This window comes from Lissotriton helveticus, chromosome 4_1, assembly GCF_964261635.1.
Source record: "Lissotriton helveticus chromosome 4_1, aLisHel1.1, whole genome shotgun sequence".
Taxonomy (NCBI): domain Eukaryota; kingdom Metazoa; phylum Chordata; class Amphibia; order Caudata; family Salamandridae; genus Lissotriton; species Lissotriton helveticus.
The window spans coordinates 72937366-72957026 of NC_136063.1; the positions used below are offsets into that span (position 1 = coordinate 72937366).

The following is a 19661-nucleotide window of genomic DNA, read 5'->3' on the forward strand; positions in this document are numbered from 1 at the left end:
TGGATAAGTCCCAATACTCTCGCTTGCTCGATGCGCATGCGCATCGACAGGCGAGACCTAAAAAACAGGGACGGGGGAGGGGGCAGAAGGGGTGGCCAGGGCCTGCAGGAAGCAGACTTGCAAGGTTGTGGAATTCCACAGCACCCCTGAAGAAACACCTTGGAATCCTGCGTGGGTTTATTGATTTATTTACAATGCAAGTTCAGTCTCAGCAAAAATACAAGGTTAGAATGTTCTGCTTATGCCAGGAAAAAGCACTGGCAAAATCCGCACGGGGATACGAGACAGGACAAATTCAAACTATGTAAAAGAACAGCGCGCAGAGTTCGATACCGCATGTTATGCCTCATTCAGAAGTCCCCAGCTCTGGATCGGCTGGTAATGCCATTGTGTGTGGGGGGAGGGGGGGGGTGCGTCTCCCTGGGCCGTATGACAGCGCCAGAGTACTCGGGCACTCATGATGGATATAAGCAGGGTCTCTAGAATTATGTGCTAAAGGTGTGTCGACTTATGTGGCAGAGTTGGCTGAATTTTGCACCAAGAAATAGCAAATTATGCAGCGTTATGCAGCACATTTGTGTTAGTATTACCTCATTATTTTTGGATTTCCAGACGCTAACATTATCTGCCAAAGGTTTTAATGAATTAGTACCACTTTGACACCCAAATACAGAATAAGCAACTGAAAAGTGACCAGTCAACTTTGCAGAAGGCCTTTAACTGAACAGTAACACACGTCGCTTCATTTTTAGTCATTTTTGATCTGTCTGAACTAGAAAGAACAATTTTTAAATCTGCAGGTTTTGAAATAGATGATGGATTGTGTCAAAAGTGGCAAAGCCATAATTATGCGGCAACAGAATCGCACAATTCCGAAGTCCTTGTCTTTAACCCCTTCCACGCTGATGACAAAGCCAGGTCGTCATGGGCGTTACCTGCGCTACGCGGATGACGAGCTGGCTTTGTCACAAACCGCGCGTTTTTCAAAAATCAGCGCACAGCGGGAAAACGCGGTAGCGGTTAAGTCATCAGAGCATGGGCAGCTGGTTATGTCAGTGAAGCTGATTTCAGTAGTGTTGGGATTCAACCATGAGGGCCCGCCTTGTGTTGCACGTTGGATGGATGTCTGAGACAGCCCCACGCTTTCGTATACAGTTGCAAAAAAGAGATCTAAAATACGAAGACACTCTATGTCCAGGCTAACCATCTTGTCAGAGGGTGGGCTCCTTTACTCAGTAGTGGTTCTATATAGCGCTTCATACAGTGTTACAGACTCTAAACACTGTAAAAAACCAGTGTCAAATATCGCTCAATTTGATAGTACTCTGTGCACTGACCTCGAAAGGATGAAAAGTTGAACTGGACTTCATGGGATCCGATCGCGTGATGCAGAGGATTCAGCGGCGAGCGCTGAACTCTCTTGCTGGAAAAAATGATATTTTGTAAAAGTGTTGCTGCTAACAGGCCAATGGATGGAGGGTAAATGGCCAAGAATGTTTGGTGTGCCCTGTTTTTGTCTTGCTGCCTTGTGATCTTTGATGTTTCCTCCTCCTGACCTATGAATCTCACTCTTACAGGAATCAAGACGATTATCAACTCGTGAGGAAGTTGGGCCGCGGCAAGTACAGCGAAGTCTTTGAAGCCATTAACATCACCAACAACGAGAAGGTGGTGGTGAAAATATTGAAGGTAAGAGGGCGAGTGTGCACCGTCCACCCTTCACCGACCGTCATAGGTGGAGGTCTGTACAGGGCGCCGTGGACATGGCTTTCCACAGGTCCCACTGCCTGGGTCCAGGAAGAGAGGTGAGCCATGGAGGACACGGCCTCACATAGGCTCTGAGGAAGAGGTGAACCATAGGGTACACGGCCCTTAAAGGGTTCTCATTGCCCGCATGTCCCGAGGAGGATGGATGAACCAAGGTTATATTAACGTCCTTGGTTTAGCATTGAGCTAAAGCCCTGAAGCTATCCCCTGAAGGACTCTGGTTGATGTCCAGAATATGCCATGCCTGCAGAGATCTGGCGGTTTGGACATTCTGTAGTTTTATGTGCACATTCCATAGTGTCTTCTCTCAGGTTACATAGAGGCCAAGGAATGAACATACAGACTGAACCTCTGTCGAGGGGCGAACAGAGTGAGAAGGTCATGGATGGAACTTGGACTGAGGACATCAAGAGGGCACTGCACATAGTGAGAGGTGAAGGATTGAACAGGCAGACCGAGAACCTCTGGAGAGGGCGGCAGATCGAGTGGGATCAAGGATTGAGCACAAAGACTGAGAACCTCTGGAGAGGGTGGCGGATAGACAAGGATGAAGGATTGAGCACACAGTGCGCGAATCGCTGGAGAGGGTGGCGGTTAGAGAGGGATGAAGGATTGAGCACGCAGTGTGAGAACCGCTGGAGACGGTGGCGGATATAGAGGGATGAAGGATTGAGCACGCAGTACGAGAACCGCTGGAGAGGGTGGCGGATATAGAGGGATGAAGGATTGAGCACACAGTGCGAGAACCGCTGGAGAGGGTGGCGGATAGAGGGGGATGAAGGATTGAGCACACAGTGCGAGAACCTCTGGAGAGGGTGGCGGATGGAGGGATCAAGGATTGAACACAGACCGAGAACCTCTGGATAGGGCAGCGGATAGAGAAGGATCAAGGATTGAGCACACAGACCGAGAACCTCTGGAGAGGGAGGCAGATAGAGAGGGATCAAGGATTGAGCACAAAGACCGAGAACCTCTGAAGAGGGTGGCAGATAGAGAGGGACCAAGGATTGAGCACACAGACCGAGAACCTCTGGAGAGGGAGGCGGATAGAGAGGGATCAAGGATTGAGCACAAAGACCGAGAGCCTCTGGAGAGTGAGGCGGATAGAGAGGGATCAAGGATTGAGCACAAAGACCGAGAACCTCTGGAGAGGGAGGCGGATAGAGAGGGATCAAGGATTGAGCACAAAGACCGAGAGCCTCTGGAGAGTGAGGCGGATAGAGAGGGATCAAGGATTGAGCACAAAGACCGAGAACCTCTGGAGAGGGAGGCGGATAGAGAGGGATCAAGGATTGAGCACAAAGACCGAGAACCTCTGGAGAGGGAGGCGGATAGAGAGGGATCAAGGATTGAGCACAAAGACCGAGAGCCTCTGGAGAGTGAGGCGGATAGAGAGGGATCAAGGATTGAGCACAAAGACCGAGAACCTCTGGAGAGGGAGGCGGATAGAGAGGGATCAAGGATTGAGCACAAAGACCGAGAACCTCTGGAGAGGGAGGCGGATAGAGAGGGACCAAGGATTGAGCACACAGACCGAGAACCTCTGGAGAGGGTGGCGGATAGAGGGATCAAGGATTGAGCACAAAGACCGAGAACCTCTGGAGAGTGAGGCGGATAGAGAGGGATCAAGGATTGAGCACAAAGACCGAGAGCCTCTGGAGAGGGAGGCGGATAGAGAGGGATCAAGGATTGAGCACACAGAGCGAGAACCTCTGGAGAGGGAGGCGGATAAAGAGGGATCAAGGATTGAGCACACAGACCGAGAACCTCTGGAGAGGGTGGCGGATGGAGGGATCAAGGATTGAACACAGACCGAGAACCTCTGGATAGGGCAGCGGATAGAGAAGGATCAAGGATTGAGCACACAGACCGAGAACCTCTGGAGAGGGAGGCAGATAGAGAGGGATCAAGGATTGAGCACACAGACCGAGAACCTCTGGAGAGGGAGGCGGATAGAGAGGGATCAAGGATTGAGCACAAAGACCGAGAACCTCTGGAGAGGGAGGCGGATAGAGAGGGACCAAGGATTGAGCACACAGACCGAGAACCTCTGGAGAGGGATCAAGGATTGAGCACAAAGACCGAGAACCTCTGGAGAGGGAGGCGGATAGAGAGGGACCAAGGATTGAGCACACAGACCGAGAACCTCTGGAGAGGGTGGCGGATAGAGGGATCAAGGATTGAGCACAAAGACCGAGAACCTCTGGAGAGGGAGGCGGATAGAGAGGGATCAAGGATTGAGCACACAGAGCGAGAACCTCTGGAGAGGGAGGCGGATAGAGAGGGATCAAGGATTGAGCACACAGACCGAGAACCTCTGGAGAGTGAGGCGGATAGAGAGGGATCAAGGATTGAGCACACAGACCGAGAACCTCTGGAGAGGGAGGCGGATAGAGAGGGATCAAGGATTGAGCACAAAGACCGAGAACCTCTGGAGAGGGTGACAGATATAGAGGGATCAAGGATTGAGCACAAAGACAGAGAACCTCTGGAGAGGGATCAAGGATTGAGCACAAAGACGAGAACCTCTGGAGAGGGAGGCGGATAGAGAGGGATCAAGGATTGAGCACAAAGACCGAGAGCCTCTGGAGAGTGAGGCGGATAGAGAGGGATCAAGGATTGAGCACAAAGACCGAGAACCTCTGGAGAGGGAGGCGGATAGAGAGGGATCAAGGATTGAGCACAAAGACCGAGAGCCTCTGGAGAGGGAGGCGGATAGAGAGGGATCAAGGATTGAGCACAAAGACCGAGAACCTCTGGAGAGGGAGGCGGATAGAGAGGGATGAAGGATTGAAAACAGACCAAGAAGCCTTTGGAGAGGGAGGCGTGTAGAGGGATCAAGGATTGAACACAGACCGAGAAGCCACTGGAGAGGGAGGCGGATAGAGAGGGATCAAGGATTGAGCACACAGTGCGATAACCACTGGAGAGGGTGGCGGATAGAGGGGTGAAGGATTGAGCACAAAGACCGAGAACCTCTGGAGAGGGAGGCGGATGGAGGTATCAATGATTGAACACAGACCGAGAAGCCTCTGGAGATGGTGGCGGATAGAGAGGGATCAAGGATTGAGCACAAAGACCGAGAACCTCTGGAGAGGGAGGCGGATAGAGAGGGACCAAGGATTGAGCACACAGACCGAGAACCTCTGAAGAGGGTGGCAGATAGAGAGGGACCAAGGATTGAGCACACAGACCGAGAACCTCTGGAGAGGGAGGCGGATAGAGAGGGATCAAGGATTGAGCACAAAGACCGAGAGCCTCTGGAGAGGGAGGCGGATAGAGAGGGATCAAGGATTGAGCACACAGACCGAGAACCTCTGGAGAGGGAGGCGGATAGAGAGGGATCAAGGATTGAGCACAAAGACTGAGAACCTCTGGAGAGGGAGGCGGATAGAGAGGGATCAAGGATTGAGCACAAAGACTGAGAACCTCTGGAGAGGGAGGCGGATAGAGAGGGATGAAGGATTGAAAACAGACCAAGAAGCCTTTGGAGAGGGTGGCAAATAGAGGGATCAAGGATTGAACACAGACCGAGAAGCCTCTGGAGAGGGCGGCGGATAGAGAGGGATCAAGGATTGAGCACACAGACCGAGCAGGGGACAGATGGAGAGGGCCATGTATTGATCTCAAACCTATACCTTGTTGTTGAAATACTGATAAAAAAAATACCCAAGAAGAATCAGTAAGTAATGATACCCACATGCCCCACCATCTGAGCCATCTCATAATGTATTATCCATAAAGATGGGAGAGAATGAGCTGGGAGCTAGCGGCAGCCTATGAGGTGGTGTCTTTGTGGGCAGGGTGCCCCCCACAGCTGCAGGTGGTGCTTCAGTTTATAGACTCATTTTAACTTGCTCTTCTGACTTCTATATCCTGCCCTTTCTGCACAATTCCTTAGCAGTCAAGTGAGCTTAAAAGCATACGCATTGCAGACACCCTTTGATTTCACGGTCCTGTTTCTCTCCTTTCTGTAGCCTGTGAAGAAGAAGAAAATAAAGCGAGAAATCAAAATCCTGGAGAACCTGAGAGGGGGCCCAAATATCATTTCACTGCTCGACCTCGTGAAAGACCCAGTGGTGAGTCTGCGGCCCTAGGGGAGGCTGTAAAGAAAAGGGAACGGGGAACTTGGGTTGGGGGGGGTAGCAATATATGGAAAGTAATGAAGCCTCCTAGTAGTACTGGAGACCCCCATGCTGCCGCAAGTAGGGATGGAGACAGTAGGTAGGATGATGTATGGAAGTTGAATGAGCAGGTGGGGGAGTTCGTACTCCTCCGTGAGGAATGGCATGCGGAAGCATGTAAGTTCGATGTAGGGAAGGTGAACTAGCAGGTGGGTGAGTCTGTACCACGCCGTGAGGAAGGGCATGCAGAAGTAGGTAAGTTCGATGTAGGGAAGGTGAACCAGCAGAGGGGTGAGTCTGTACCACGACGCGAGGAAGGGCATGCGGAAGTAGGTAAGTTCAATGTAGGGAAGGTGAAAGAGCAGAGGGGTGAGTCTGTACCACGACGCGAGGAAGGGCATGCGGAAGTAGGTAAGTTCAATGTAGGGAAGGTGAAAGAGCAGAGGGGTGAGTCTGTACCACGCCGCGAGGAAGGGCATGCGGAAGTAGGTAAGTTCGATGTAGGGAAGGTGAACCAGCAGAGGGGTGAGTCTGTACCACACCGCGAGGAAGGGCATGCGGAAGTAGGTAAGTTCGATGTAGGGAAGGTGAACCAGCAGAGGGGTGAGTCTGTACCACGCCGTGAGGAAGGGCATGCAGAAGTAGGTAAGTTCGATGTTGGGAAGGTGAACCAGCAGAGGGGTGAGTCCGTACTCCTCCTAAAGAGAGGGGAATTAGGAAGTAGGTAAGATGGATGTAGGGAAGGTGAACACGTAGAGGGGTGAGTCTGTACCACGCCGCGAGGAAGGGCATGCGGAAGTAGGTAAGTTCGATGTAGGGAAGGTGAACAGGCAGAAGAGGGTCAGCAGTGAGCCTCTTCCTCCTTAGAGAGCTGAGGTGAGGGGGAATGTGAAAGATAGGTGAGCGTGCTGAAGAGGTAGTTTGAGCCTGTGGTCCTCTGATTGTCCAAGAGTAAGGAGACATGATGCTGAGAGTAAGAGAACACGTCAAGAAGAAGCAAAAGTAGTTCATCATGAGGCTTGGAAGGTGTAAGAGCAGAATTGTAGTAAACGCCAGTCTGTGATACACCACCTGGGAAGATAAAGATGGAGTAGCTGAGTGTAGGTGTGGGAGGTGAAAGCACAGAAGGGATGTGGTGGTGAATCTACTCCTTGTAGCTGATAGGGCAGTCAAAGCTAGTATTAGAGAGCACACTAACTGGACATTTCAAGCCATGAGTCATGCATTTGCTGTTGCACTTTTTACAATTTTCAATACATTTTCCATGTCATCCTTCTGAAACCCTGTAAGCTTTCTTTACATACATAAACGTGGCAGATAACTTGAAGTTGGTGACCCGGACACATTCTTTCTGACTACACCATGGTCATTATCTGGTGCAGACATTCATAGGACGTCCTCCCTCATAACCTAATAGCTCTGCTCCTACTTGTCCAATGTACTTTTTGTTGCTTATTGTCCAATTGTATAATGTTGAATGTTGTGGCCCCTACAGTTACCTATCAACTTTCCTTTCTGTCACACCCTGCATACTGTGTGCTGAACTCCACTTGCTGGGCTTATCTTACATCTTTTCTTTTTTCTGAAGTTGTACTTTGACCCTCCCCATAAAGTTTACCATGAGTTCCTGGCTTTGCACACCTCCCTCTTAAATGTACTATACAGGATGCAGATTAGGGCTGGGTCCTCCTGCAGTATCTTTAAAACTAACCCTGCGGACTCCAGGATGTCGTATAGGATTGCACGTTTCTGCCACAATATTGAGCTCGGTGTACGATCACCATTCGCAAGCCAGGTATATATATATATATATATATATATCTATATATCTATATCTATATCTATATATCTATATCATACGGACCGGGCGTGAGTGGAAGTGCAATATGCAATGCAATCCATACTCTAATAGGTCCCATCACCAATTGACCATTAACAGTGAATTGCAAACAGCCTGCCTTTTGAATATTAATAAGGCAGTTCACACTATTTGACCCCTTGTTATTGGCTGCTGATGAAGGGATGGGGGTCTGGATAGGACAGCTGGCCACCATCCCCAAGTCTGCACCCCAAACGGGAAACCTGTTCTTAGAAGGCGGCTTGTGATGCTTAAAGGAACAGGAGCTGCTTTACAAACAAGCTGTCTTTTTGGAATACATTGGACGCAGCAACTCGGTCAGCCCATGCCCAGTATCTTTCTCACAAGGCTTATTCACCCGTACCCAAAGGGGAAGCTGCTCTTGGGACTTTAGCATCACAAAGGAGAGGGTATTTGGTTTACAGTGTGTGTTGCGTGCTTTGTGACGACCATTGTGTCTCAAACAATTGACTTGTAATTGTAGCTCACAATTGGGGGGCGCCCCTTTTCCTCCTCTTCGTAATTGTGATTAGGAATTGTCTCTCGAAACCCACTTGATCAGTTGTAAAGGCCTTTCCAACCTGCAGACGAGGTTGGTGCACTTTAGCTATTGCATGTGATTTTAAGAAAATGTTGAGTACATCAGTCCCTTTGTTATTCCTCATTTGTAGCCCAAGGAATCTCAGTTGAAGGCAGTGAGTGCATTCAACTTTGACTGCATGATGCCAGTACCACATGCCAAGGACGGTGCTGCTGCCTCACCGCCTACTGTAGAGCGTTGTCTACCCGAGTCTCAGTAACACGGATAGCTTCCTTATGTTGGGGGCAGATTCATTGATGTGCACACCTGTGAGCCCAGAGGCAGGGCGGGCATTCATGTAATGTCCAAGTTACCAGTCTTGCTTCCGGTTACCTCTGAATACCAAACTTTCTTCTTCCTTTTAGTATCCGGCTCCTGACTACATAATCCTCAGGAGTGTATGTAGCGGAGCACAAGCTGATGGTCGCCTACACCATATTACTCCCATGGACACCTAATCATTTCCTCCAGACTGTATTTGTGAAATGTGGCGGGACTGAAGTTTGTGGGTTTTAGCTTGTCCCCTATGCTGTATTTTATTGGGATGGCTGTCGTCTGATTACTCTTAACCAATCAATGTACAAAACACTAAACTGTCCTATTGTCAGTGCTGTTCTATGGCGGTTGTATGATGGTACAACGTATTCCGTTGCAGCGCATTCCTTTCCCACGCATGAGAATCAATGCGAATACCCGTACCACGCATAACCTTTACCACGCTTTTCTTTTTTAATGAATTTAACTTTACCACCCATGCCTTTACCACGGTTTTAGTTGTAAAGGCATGTGTGGTAAAGCCCTTTGCGTGGTAATGGTGTCCTCTGCCCCTGCTCATAAACTTGTTCCCGTTGCCCCCATCTGCCCCCAGCCCTTGTTAAAATACCCAACCCCTTCCCTGAGCCCTGTAACCACCCCAGGTACTTTTTAGATAAAAAAGCACCCCCAGTCTAAAGCCCTAAATCGATGCCCAATCCCCCTCACCTCGGTAGGCGAGGCTCCTCTTCTTATACGAGTCATATTGACAATTGGACCCACCTTGACACTTTTTTGGGAAAATTTCATGAAGATTGGTCAAACGAGCACCAGCAGTAAATAGACGTTTGTGTGTCCTTGCATCTCAGTCCCTTGTGTAGGTTTTGTCTACATGTATTTGTTTAGCATAGGAGGGTTGTGTTAAGAGGGGGCATACAATCCTGGCAACGGCGTAGCATAGGCCATACTCCGTTTCAATCGGAGTGCGATTAATCTGACCAGCCCAAAAAATATGTTTTACCTTATTAGGTCAAATTAATCCGATCCTTACTTTCCATATACGTTTTCAGATTTGCTGCATTTTTTCTTTGATCTGCTTTTTTTTTTAAACGTTGTCCTCTTTGCAGAGGAAACCTTCACCTTCTCACTTTTATTTTTCCAGGTCACCTCCTCCTTGTATTTTGCCCTTTCCCTCATTTTGCTAATCTTCTGTTACAGAATCCCATTAGATGATGCATAGTTATGCAGTGTGTGCAATGAGCCAGCAAAGGAGACAGAAACATTAGTGTAGGGAGTGAGAGTGGCTGAAGGCGGTCCATGCTATACATTCTATATAGGTACTGCATGGGGTGGAGTAGTGCTGGGTCGCTGTCCATGTTCCTGTTGATGTACACGGAGTACTCTCATTTCATTCGAACCCAACAGCGCAGGGACTGCTGGTCTGACGTTCACGTTGTCCTTACAGGTGGCTTGCTGGCGTTTGTACACAGCACTAAAAGACTCTCTTTTCTTTCCTTATTTCTTGCAAATGGATCGACCACTAGTCTCGGACGCCGGCATTGGTCTTCGAACATGTGAACAACACAGACTTTAAGGTAAGGACTTGTTTCAGTAGGTGCCCTGTGGCATCACTGAGATGCCCCATGTGTTAAGGCTTCCTTACCCGGTTATCCCAAGTCCAGGCCTGAGCGCTTTAGGAATCTGCATCTGGGTTTGGGTGGAGCGGGCAGGCTCAGCTCTCCTACAAAGCGTTTAGAAAATTAGTTTAGCCAAAGTCTCAGTTGAGTGTGAATCTCATTGCAGTATAGATTATTGCAGTCGAGTGCAGGTGAACGCAAATGTCATTTTTGATATTCTCTTCTGTTATTTTTTCTTAGTAGATTTTGACCACATAGAACCCTTTTTTTTATGCACAATCAAAATTTGTTTCAAGCAGAACAGATTTTTTTTTAAAACATTTTTTTTGTTTTAGCAGAGCCATTATTGTAACTAATAATTTAATTTCAGGATCAATACAACACGATTATTCTTGAGAGATTTCCCAGTCTTCCCTATAACCACGTCACTCATATGGGTTTATCTATGTATCTTTCCCTAGAATAATACTTGCATTTGTGTTAACAGTATGTGCAAATAAAAATAGAAGAACCACCATGATACGTTTCCTGAAGAAAACCTAAATCTAATCATAACGCATAACGAAATAGAAGAAAGATTTAAATAGCCAACCAATGTCTTTGATGTAGGGAGCCATTCTAAAGATGTAGATTGGTTATGCATTTATAGCCATGTAATGGCAGCAAAACAGATTGGCGATATGGCAAATGTATAAGAAGGCGGGATATCACATCAGGATAATTATTTTATACAACTTTATTAAGCTTATAATAAAACAGTTTGAAAAAATATAAATATATATAACAAATAGGGGACCAGTATAATCCTATTTATAGGTAATAGCCTTTTGGCATTTAAACGCACTAGAGAAAAGGCTCAGATAAAAATATTAGCAGCTAAAGAGTGAAATCAAAACAAAAACAGGAAATGTGAGATGTATTTAATCACTAAGTACACTATATTCTTGAAATATTTATTTAACCTGGAAAAAAACTTTCACTATCCATTGTAGAATTCAGACTACAGTGGCAGGAACCATCCCTCCAATCGCATGGCACAATTTTGAGTTGATATGAATGCAAGATAAAGGTTCAAAACAATTGTATGACTAGCCCTTAACCCCTTCCATGATGATGACGGCCCCCGTCCGTCATGCATCACGGTGGGCGTGTTGTGAATGACGCTGAAGGCCATCATGATCCTGCCGGACTTTTAAAACGGCCGCAAAGCGCGAAAATTCACCGCGCATGAAAGGGTTGAGTAAAAGCCAGTTGTACCTCTCACTTTTAAAATGTTATTTAAACCCAGTGTTTTAAACTATTGTTTTTACACGTCCTTTTTGTATCAAATGATAGTGAATATATTACAAGTATAATGTGTGGGCTGAAGTGCAGTTATAAGAGCAAATTAAATGTAGACACTAAAGGGGTATAATATTTTTCTCATTTAAATTATACTTTAAAAACAATTATGAAGTACAATATGAAGATTAATAATTACATTTAAGTTCTTAAATCAAATTATGTAGGAACAATTGCAATTCAATTACAGTTTCTAAATTTGACTAGTCTTGATGAATTGTGAATTTGAGAACAAAGTGTTGGAAAAAAGAGGCTTTTAAAGTTTAATAGAAAATAATAAAAAGGAAACATGCTTAGAAAAGAAAGAATTATGTGATTCCAACTCCACTTAAAGAAATTTAAAACAATCTCAAATAAACACTGATGACTGTTAGTTGAGGAGAGTTGCAGGATAAAAGTAGGCAGCCAGACAACGATGTCAATTCACTCAATAGTTAGTTTTAAATTTGAACTAATGTAGTATTACAATTTATACAAAATGTACTATACGGACTAACAGGTTGAGGAAGTGTTGGTTTGACAACAGTGTACTAGATATAAAAAAGAAAGTTTCAGCAACATAGAAGCACGCTTTTAGGCTCTTATTTAATAGTTTTAGGAATTTTTTATATAAATGTGCAGAAAGGATATAGCCGGTAATTTGCAAAGTTTGGGTGGATATCACATTATTTCCATATAAACCCAAGCCGTCACTTCTTATTAAAGAGTAGTAAGAAAAGTGGCTATCCATGGAGTTGCAGGAACTTACTATTCAAAGAACAGGACCAGCTGTTATACGTGTAGAGTGCTTTACTATTCGAAACAAAGAATCCCAGGAAATTTACAAAAATTGCAGAAGTGCAGTGTGGATGTGCTGCTGGTGAAAGAGGATAAACTAGAGGAAATCATTTTTGCTCTGGGAGTATTGGTTCTGTGCTTACAAGCGTGCTGCCCTCTTCCCCTCCATTCCTTGCTTCCCCACCTATGATACATAGTGCTGAAGATCTGGTGCGGAGTATGTCTGAAGCTTTGCATCTGTACTTCTGGGACTGGAACAGTTTCTGAGTCTTTAAAGCCTGGGTCTCTTCCTCCTTAGAGTCACTCTGGAGTCGAGCTCTTCGGCCTACTTCTCTACCACGCAAGTCACTCGATGGACCTGCCTCTCATACACTGCCTCTTCTCAGGGACACCCCTCTGCTGTTCACTGCAAGAGTAGTCTTGTGAACAAGCTTAGTATAAACCCAGTCAATCCACAAGAGATGTGGTGCCCAACCAAAGGGGTGGATACAATAATAATGAGCCCTCCTAAAATACACCGACAAGGGGCAATCCCATAAGCATGCCTGTAGTCGAAAAGTCTGGATGTATTTGAATAAGTGTGATGGTATGCAGAAACACCGCTTAGAGCAAATTTGAATAGTTTTTGCTCGTTGGCTAGCGTTTGCAGATAACCCGCTGCAAAGGTTGCGGATATCCCATGATTCATTGCTTTCGAAATCACTCAGTATGTTTGCCCTGTTAATGCACTTCCGCAGTAAATGGGGAAAGGTGGTAGTGGGGGGCGGGGGTGGGGGCTGCATTCAGGAGTGCTGCTTGGCAGGTGACCCTCAAGCCCTATGAACCTAAGTTCGGTAGAGGGTATACACCTGGTGGTTTTTGATTGGATAGAGAGTGTGCCTGAAGGCGTAACCACTATTTGGGAAGATCTCATGAGGGCAGATGCCGGGGTTCTGCTGGTGCAATGTTCTCTGGGTTCCTGTTCTCCGGGTGTTCTGAGGCTCCACGGCGAAGTAAGGTGGTGTTTTATAAGGCGATCGATTTCAAGGCAGCTCCTGCGCGCCTTATGCTACTGAGCAGCGGTCTCTCAGGCTACAAACGGTGTAGCTCACATCGCTTATTCCTTGTACCTGCATCATAGAACAGGTGGCTCTGGAGCAAGGCACGCATGTCACATCCGTGACCTCCTAGCTGGGAGTTGCTGTGTCCTTCGCTTCTATCTTTGTGACTTTTACTACTGTTTTGAGCACTAACAGGAGGCGCTTGCCAGCTTAGTGCTTTTTTAGGCCAGCTCTCTCAGCACCAGTCATCATGGTATTGTGTCTGGAGGTTTTGGTACAGACATTGGTCTGGAGCGAGTTGATAGGGCAATGAATCCCCTAGGCCTCTTCTTGGGAGGGGTGGGCATGGCTGGCATCTGCGGATGGATTGTGCATTAACTCCTTTCTTTCTTGACTTCATCTCTTTGAGCGGTGAGGGTACATGGATGTGTTTTGGCTGCTTTGTCTTGCTGGAGGGGGTTGGAGAAGAAGGGCCAGGATGTCTTCTGCTCGGTATGTTACGGGATCTGCTGTTGGTTCAGGCTGCACCTCCACTAACATCTCTCTCCTAAAGTAGGATTGCCCTAGCGAGCACACCTGCTGCGGGCCCCCGGTGTGCTTCTGTAGAGCCAAATCCAGTGCCAGGTTTCTGAAGGTTTGTCCTGGAACAACGTCCTCTTCCTGCAAGTGTATTGTCTCGCCTTCCAGATCATCTCTTTCATGGGGCTCTTCTCTCTTCATGCTCCCCTGCATCTCTTTTCTGACCCCCCCCCACCTGCCTCTTCTCTGCCCAACTCTTGTTCTTTCATCTCATTCCTCTCAGCTTTTCCTTCTCAAAGTCTCACTTACCACTGTACTTTTGTTCTCTTGTTTAGTCTAACAAACACTTCCATGACTCCTCAAGGACATGAAGAGCTGGTTTTAGATATAATTACTACCCTGAGTGTTCCTTGCTCTCCAACCGTGGGGTATTTTCCTCAGCTTGTTTGCCTTTTACGATACTAGTCTGTAGGATGTCCTGATCCAGCGGTGAGAGGTGCCTCAGTCCAAGGCTCCACGGTTCACCTCTCCTTCGTTGGTTTGGACTTCCAATCTAAACCCCCCCCCCCCAACCACCGCCACCACCTCTACTACACTTGACGCATTCCCTCTTTTATGTCTTTGCTCTTGCCCATTAGTTCTTCATGTCTGCACCCTGCCGACATCCTTTATGCTTACCCTCTCTCCCCTTATCCCTACTTGTTCTCATCAATTGGTCTCTTTTTCTCTCTTTTCCATTGATCTTCGCTGTACTCTTTGAGATTCTGCTCTTGACTTTTTTTTTTGTTGCCTTGTGTTTCGCTACGCACATCTACTTATTATTTCTTCTTGTTGTACAATGACTTTGACCTTTTTGTGCCTTTGCCCCTTGTGTCCTTATCTTGTTTTTCATGACTTCTTTATCCTACTGACCAGCCCTGTTCTCCCACACCCAGCAGGTACAAATTATTTCTTGCCCTTTTGTTCTCAAACCGGGCTATCACCCTTTTCTCGATCACTTTGTCCACATCTTCCCATCTTAGTTGGTTGGCCAGTCGTCTGTCTTAATGTTGTTGTTTTTTGTTACCTTTCTTTCTATCTTTGTCCCCAGTACCATCTATGTTGTCTGTTGCTATCCTAGTCTGGTATATAGCGCCCGGTTGCCACTTGTTTGGCCCCTCAATGATGGAGCCTTCGTAGATGTCTTGGCAAGCCATACCTTCTCTGTGTGGAAGAGATATGTAGGTGACTGTATCCTATCTGGGAGGCGTTTGCTGTCATGCATGAGGTGGTGAGATGTGCTCTGATGGTGTTGCAACGTTGTGGCTAATTAAGCATGCTGGTGCCAAAGACAGGTGATAAAACAAAAATGGCACTTGTGTGTGGTTGTTGTGGTGCACAGTTGCAGTGATTAAATAGTCATTTGTGAGGGTCATTGAAGTGTTCCATTCCATGCCAGGCCCTCCTGGTTGTCCCTCTTCCTTTCCTTCAAGTCTGCATCTCTGTGTAAGTCCATTCCTTCTTCATGCAGCCTTTGTTCTGTATGTTTTCTCCTCCTCACACATAAAATATCACACTGTTGCTCTTTCCTTTCCACTTGTTTCTCTGCTCTTCTCTCATTTGTGTCTCGCTCACATTCCCTTTCTGCTCACTCCTTTTCTTAGGCTATTTATTTTACTCGCCCCATGTCTCCTCCGTTTGCTTTGCTCTCTCTCTCTCTCCATTGTTCCCTTTCCATTCGTGCCTCTTACTTTCTCTTTGGTCATTGTTTTGATTCAGGCAGTGCTTCTCGTTCACCTTGCCTTGGTGTCTTCCTTTGTTTGCACTATTGCTCATTCTCCTTATTTTACTCTCTTTCTACACCCATCGCCCTCCTCTTTACTCTCTTCTTGGTTCCTATTAGTATTTCTTTGTCGTTGATCATGTTCCTGGAGTATGTCTACTTATGTCCCTTGGCTCACTAGGGACACTTGAAGGCTACACACGACGTGATCACTTCTCTATGCTGCTGCCATGGGAGTAGGGCCTGCTTGTTTTGGTTACGGTTTCCACTGCTTGGCTTGACTCGATTCCCAGTGCAATTACCTTCGCATTCTCGTAAAGTCCAATCAACCCAAGCAGAGATCAGAATTCTTCAAATTCTTCATCCAGTTTCTAATCTTTCCCTGGTTTGAACATGGTATTACTTGGGGACTCATCCGAATCATGGCTGATTGATGGGTGAAACCAATGGGTCATGGAGGCAGGGGGTTTATTTGGGATTGATTTGTGCCTGCGCCATTCTCTTGACTGGTGCAAGGCTTGAGTTAACATTGCTGAAATGTATACTGACTGTGACATTAATGGCTGCTCCTCCTCCTTGTAGAAATGAATTCTGCTCTTTACTCAAGCATCAATATCTACAGCTGTTGTCATTAGAACTGCGTAAGATGGCTGCGTCCCATGCCCCCACATTCACAGCAACTTTAACTTCGGTCGGATGCTCAGATACAACTATTAGTATTACTGGCTTGTTTTTGTGGGATGGAGGGTGACGCCCATGAGGCAAAAGATCCACTGCAGACATGGCCAATGTAAATATTTGTGAACGTCTCTTTTTCAAAGCAGCTATTCTTAGCCACTCTGTATCTTCTGCTTCAGTAATGGGTGCTTGCAAACCCCCTTTGCCTGTTCCCAGCGCAAGGTGTTTGCAGTTCTTACTCTCCATGCATACTGGGTTGTTTCTTGCACAAGGTAATATAAATATTTATTAAAGTGGATGGATCTGCGGAACTCTGTAATAACTGTGCCTGACTTCAAGGTGCAAATAAGGGGTGGCTGGACAGTGAGCCTCAAAGTAATTGATGTCCAAGTTTTTGTTCAGCAGCAGATGCGTGGTGTACTTCTTTAGTAAAACATCTGATCATGAACTCACACATAGCCTTTGAGTAAAAAAATGCGAATTGCTCTATTCTACTCTGGTCTGTTCCGTTCACAGGATGTCATTCATTTGACACCAAGCAACCCTAGACGCGTCTTATTGAGTTCATTGGCTAACTCAAGGCTAGATTATTCAAATAGCTGATCAGTAGGGATCATAAAAAGATACAAGTGTCCTAAGAGATTTTTACCTGCTCAACGCGTGATTCAGGATCACGCATTCAACGACTGACATAACTTGCACTGACTTACTAATACAGGACAGTATGTATTTGATTAGTCTGTGCATAATCCATTCATGTTGTGTCCATATCGACCAAGCTGTCTCACAAATAAAGTTGTCCATTCTCAAACTAGATCTTTGGAGTTCTGGGCGACACCATGTACCTTTACTCAGATTTCACCTAGAACTTGTTGATTTCCTGCTCTGGATCCCAACCTTGGAATGCTTTATCCCGGTTAGTGTCTTGAAGCTTCCCACCTTAACGTCTGTCATCGCATGGAGACAAAGCTCTTCTACTTGTCCCCACTCCTTTGCAGGCAGCTTCCTGGGTGTGTTGTACATGGAGACATGCGTCATAGAGGTGCTGTACTAATGTCCTATCTAGTTAGTGATTTCTCCAAGAATGAAATCCTTCCAAATCCCTCCTAGCCCACTTATAGCAAGGAGCCTATAGGCTGACGGCTGTGGACCTTGAATATTTTAAAAGTCCAGGTCATTGAAGACTTCAGAGGCTGAATATTATCTACCTGGGAACAGCAACCAGTAACAATTGCCTAGCAGTCGATGGTCCCGCTGCCAGGTTCTCTTAAACTCTATGCGGCCAGCAAAGGCTGTTGGTTGGACATAATTGTGTTTTTATTCTGAGAAATTGTCTAGTTTAATGTATCCCTCCTGTCATTCTGCTCTTCCACGCTCCTATATGGTTGGAATGTGTGCACTTGCATGGATGGACAGAAAAAGTTTTCCCAAAAAAGACTGCCTTGTAAAAGAACTATGAACGAGGGCCCAGTAGCATTGTCCATCTGTCGGTACGGTGCCAACTGGGTTAACTCGAGGCGGGTTTTGTCGATATTTCGCCAAGCTCTTCTTTGGTAGGGCAGGTAAGGGAGCACGGGTATAAAGGCCATTGGAGACAGGTAGACAACACACTGCTGTGGCATCTCATCTGCTGGACTTGTGAAGTTAGTCATTAACGCATAATCAATTAAATAGCTGGCAATGATTCTTTGGAGGGTAAGGTATAATGAAGTACATGGTACGAAAAGCATTCACAGATAGTTTGCATTATATGTTGCATAACACGTTTTGGGTGTTACCCATGTCAAAGGTCATGCATGTTAAAGGCCATACTTTGGACCTTACTTTCTGGCACCCCCACCTAGTTAAAAACTGCTTGGCCAGCCCCCTAATCTGGAAAGACCACTGTGTAGTGAAGCAGAGCCTGGCATAAACTTTCTACCAGTTCTCGGCCTCTTTAGGGGGCGTTCTTGTTTCCACCTCAAGCTATCAGTGCCTCTCTCAAGGATCACAACACTGAGGTCTCCTCCAGGCTCTACTCCACGCTTCCTGAAAGAATTGAGCTCTCTCATACAACACGCCCTTCTGCTCCATGGTTATCGAGGGACCTGAGAAGAAAGAAAAGTGAATGCAGGAGGCTTATGCATGGACGGAAAGTGAACTTTGCCCCGCAAGACCGAGCCATCTACACCAAATGTTTAATGGATTATAAAACGATGGTCAGAATGGTTCCAACTTCTTATTATGGGCTTCAGATGAAGACAGCAGGCCTAAGGAAGCCTTTCCACCTAAACAGTGTCATCCACGCAGACTGCTGCCAAACCACGTGCATCCAACACCGCAACCACGCAATGACTTATGTAATGTGTTTACAGGCAAAATCTATAAATGATGGCAGATTTTTAATCACAGTGCCTTTTTAGTTCCCTCAGATACCAAATCCACCACGCAGATTAGTCCGTCCCTTCTTGAGTTTCTGTTACTTGTTGACAACTTAGTTAAGGAAAAGATTTTTTCCATCAAGTCGGGCTGTCCCGCAGATGTATTCCCAACAAAATCCCTTCGATCCCCTGCTATTCAAGTTTAATCAAGATTGATTCATGCCTCACTCAAACTATGGGCAGGCGGGTGTGCTGCCCTTTTTGAAAAAACCTAAGGCAGGCCCTCGGGTGATGCTAGTTACTGTTTACTCTCATGCTCCCTGCTTGGTTAAGAATTTGGAAGCACATAAAACTCTTATGTTTACAATAGCCACAAATCTGGTTTTAGACAAGGGTGCTGATTTCTGTGCTAAAGGAAATCTGAATCTGACTCTTTTAAGCCGGCAATCTTGAATCTACTGGATCTATCTGCAGCGTTCGATGTGGTCTCACCGAAGACGTTAATTCATAAGTTGGAGACCGGGTGAATAGGTGGCCAAAATGGATCCATTCCTTCTAGTCAAAAAGAACACAAGCTGTGGAGATTCCCCCTTAGAAAGCATCTTTGATAAGTCCTCCTTGTGGGGTATCTCAGGGCTCGGTTTTGAGCCCTACTTTATTTTTTGTTTGGCCCCATTGGCAGCTATTATACAATCGTTTGGCAGCCTAGATTTTGATTATGCTAATGATAATCTAAGTATTATAGTTCAAGAGGGTTCCTCCACACTAAAAATAAGATTCAGGGAATTCACGATTAAGATTGCAGAGTGGATGATGTCCAAGTCTTCAGCCTTAAATTCAGCTGTAATCATGTTTTTGGTGATGCCTCGATATGTGACTTGAACTGGTGGTGACCTCTGCTGGGGTCAAAGCCATCACTTTCCAGTTTCTTGCATATTCTTGGGGTCCTATTTGACACCAAACTGT

General features: G+C 46.2%; 1 protein-coding gene across 4 annotated transcripts in view; it reads left to right on the top strand.

Moving 5' to 3' along the window:
* The window catches only part of LOC144828333 (casein kinase II subunit alpha-like), a 213553-nt gene that overhangs the window by 131477 nt on the left and 62415 nt on the right, over nt 1-19661 (top strand). For 2 of the 4 annotated variants that reach the window (XM_078686445.1, XM_078686448.1), the window contains 4 exons: nt 1578-1689; nt 5745-5846; nt 10126-10176; nt 13933-14010. In XM_078686445.1, the coding sequence (XP_078542571.1) occupies nt 1578-1689; nt 5745-5846; nt 10126-10176; nt 13933-14010 (343 nt within the window). The remainder of the gene's footprint in view (nt 1-1577; nt 1690-5744; nt 5847-10125; nt 10177-13932; nt 14011-19661) is intronic. The other 2 variants (XM_078686446.1, XM_078686449.1) reach the window with 1 other exon arrangement.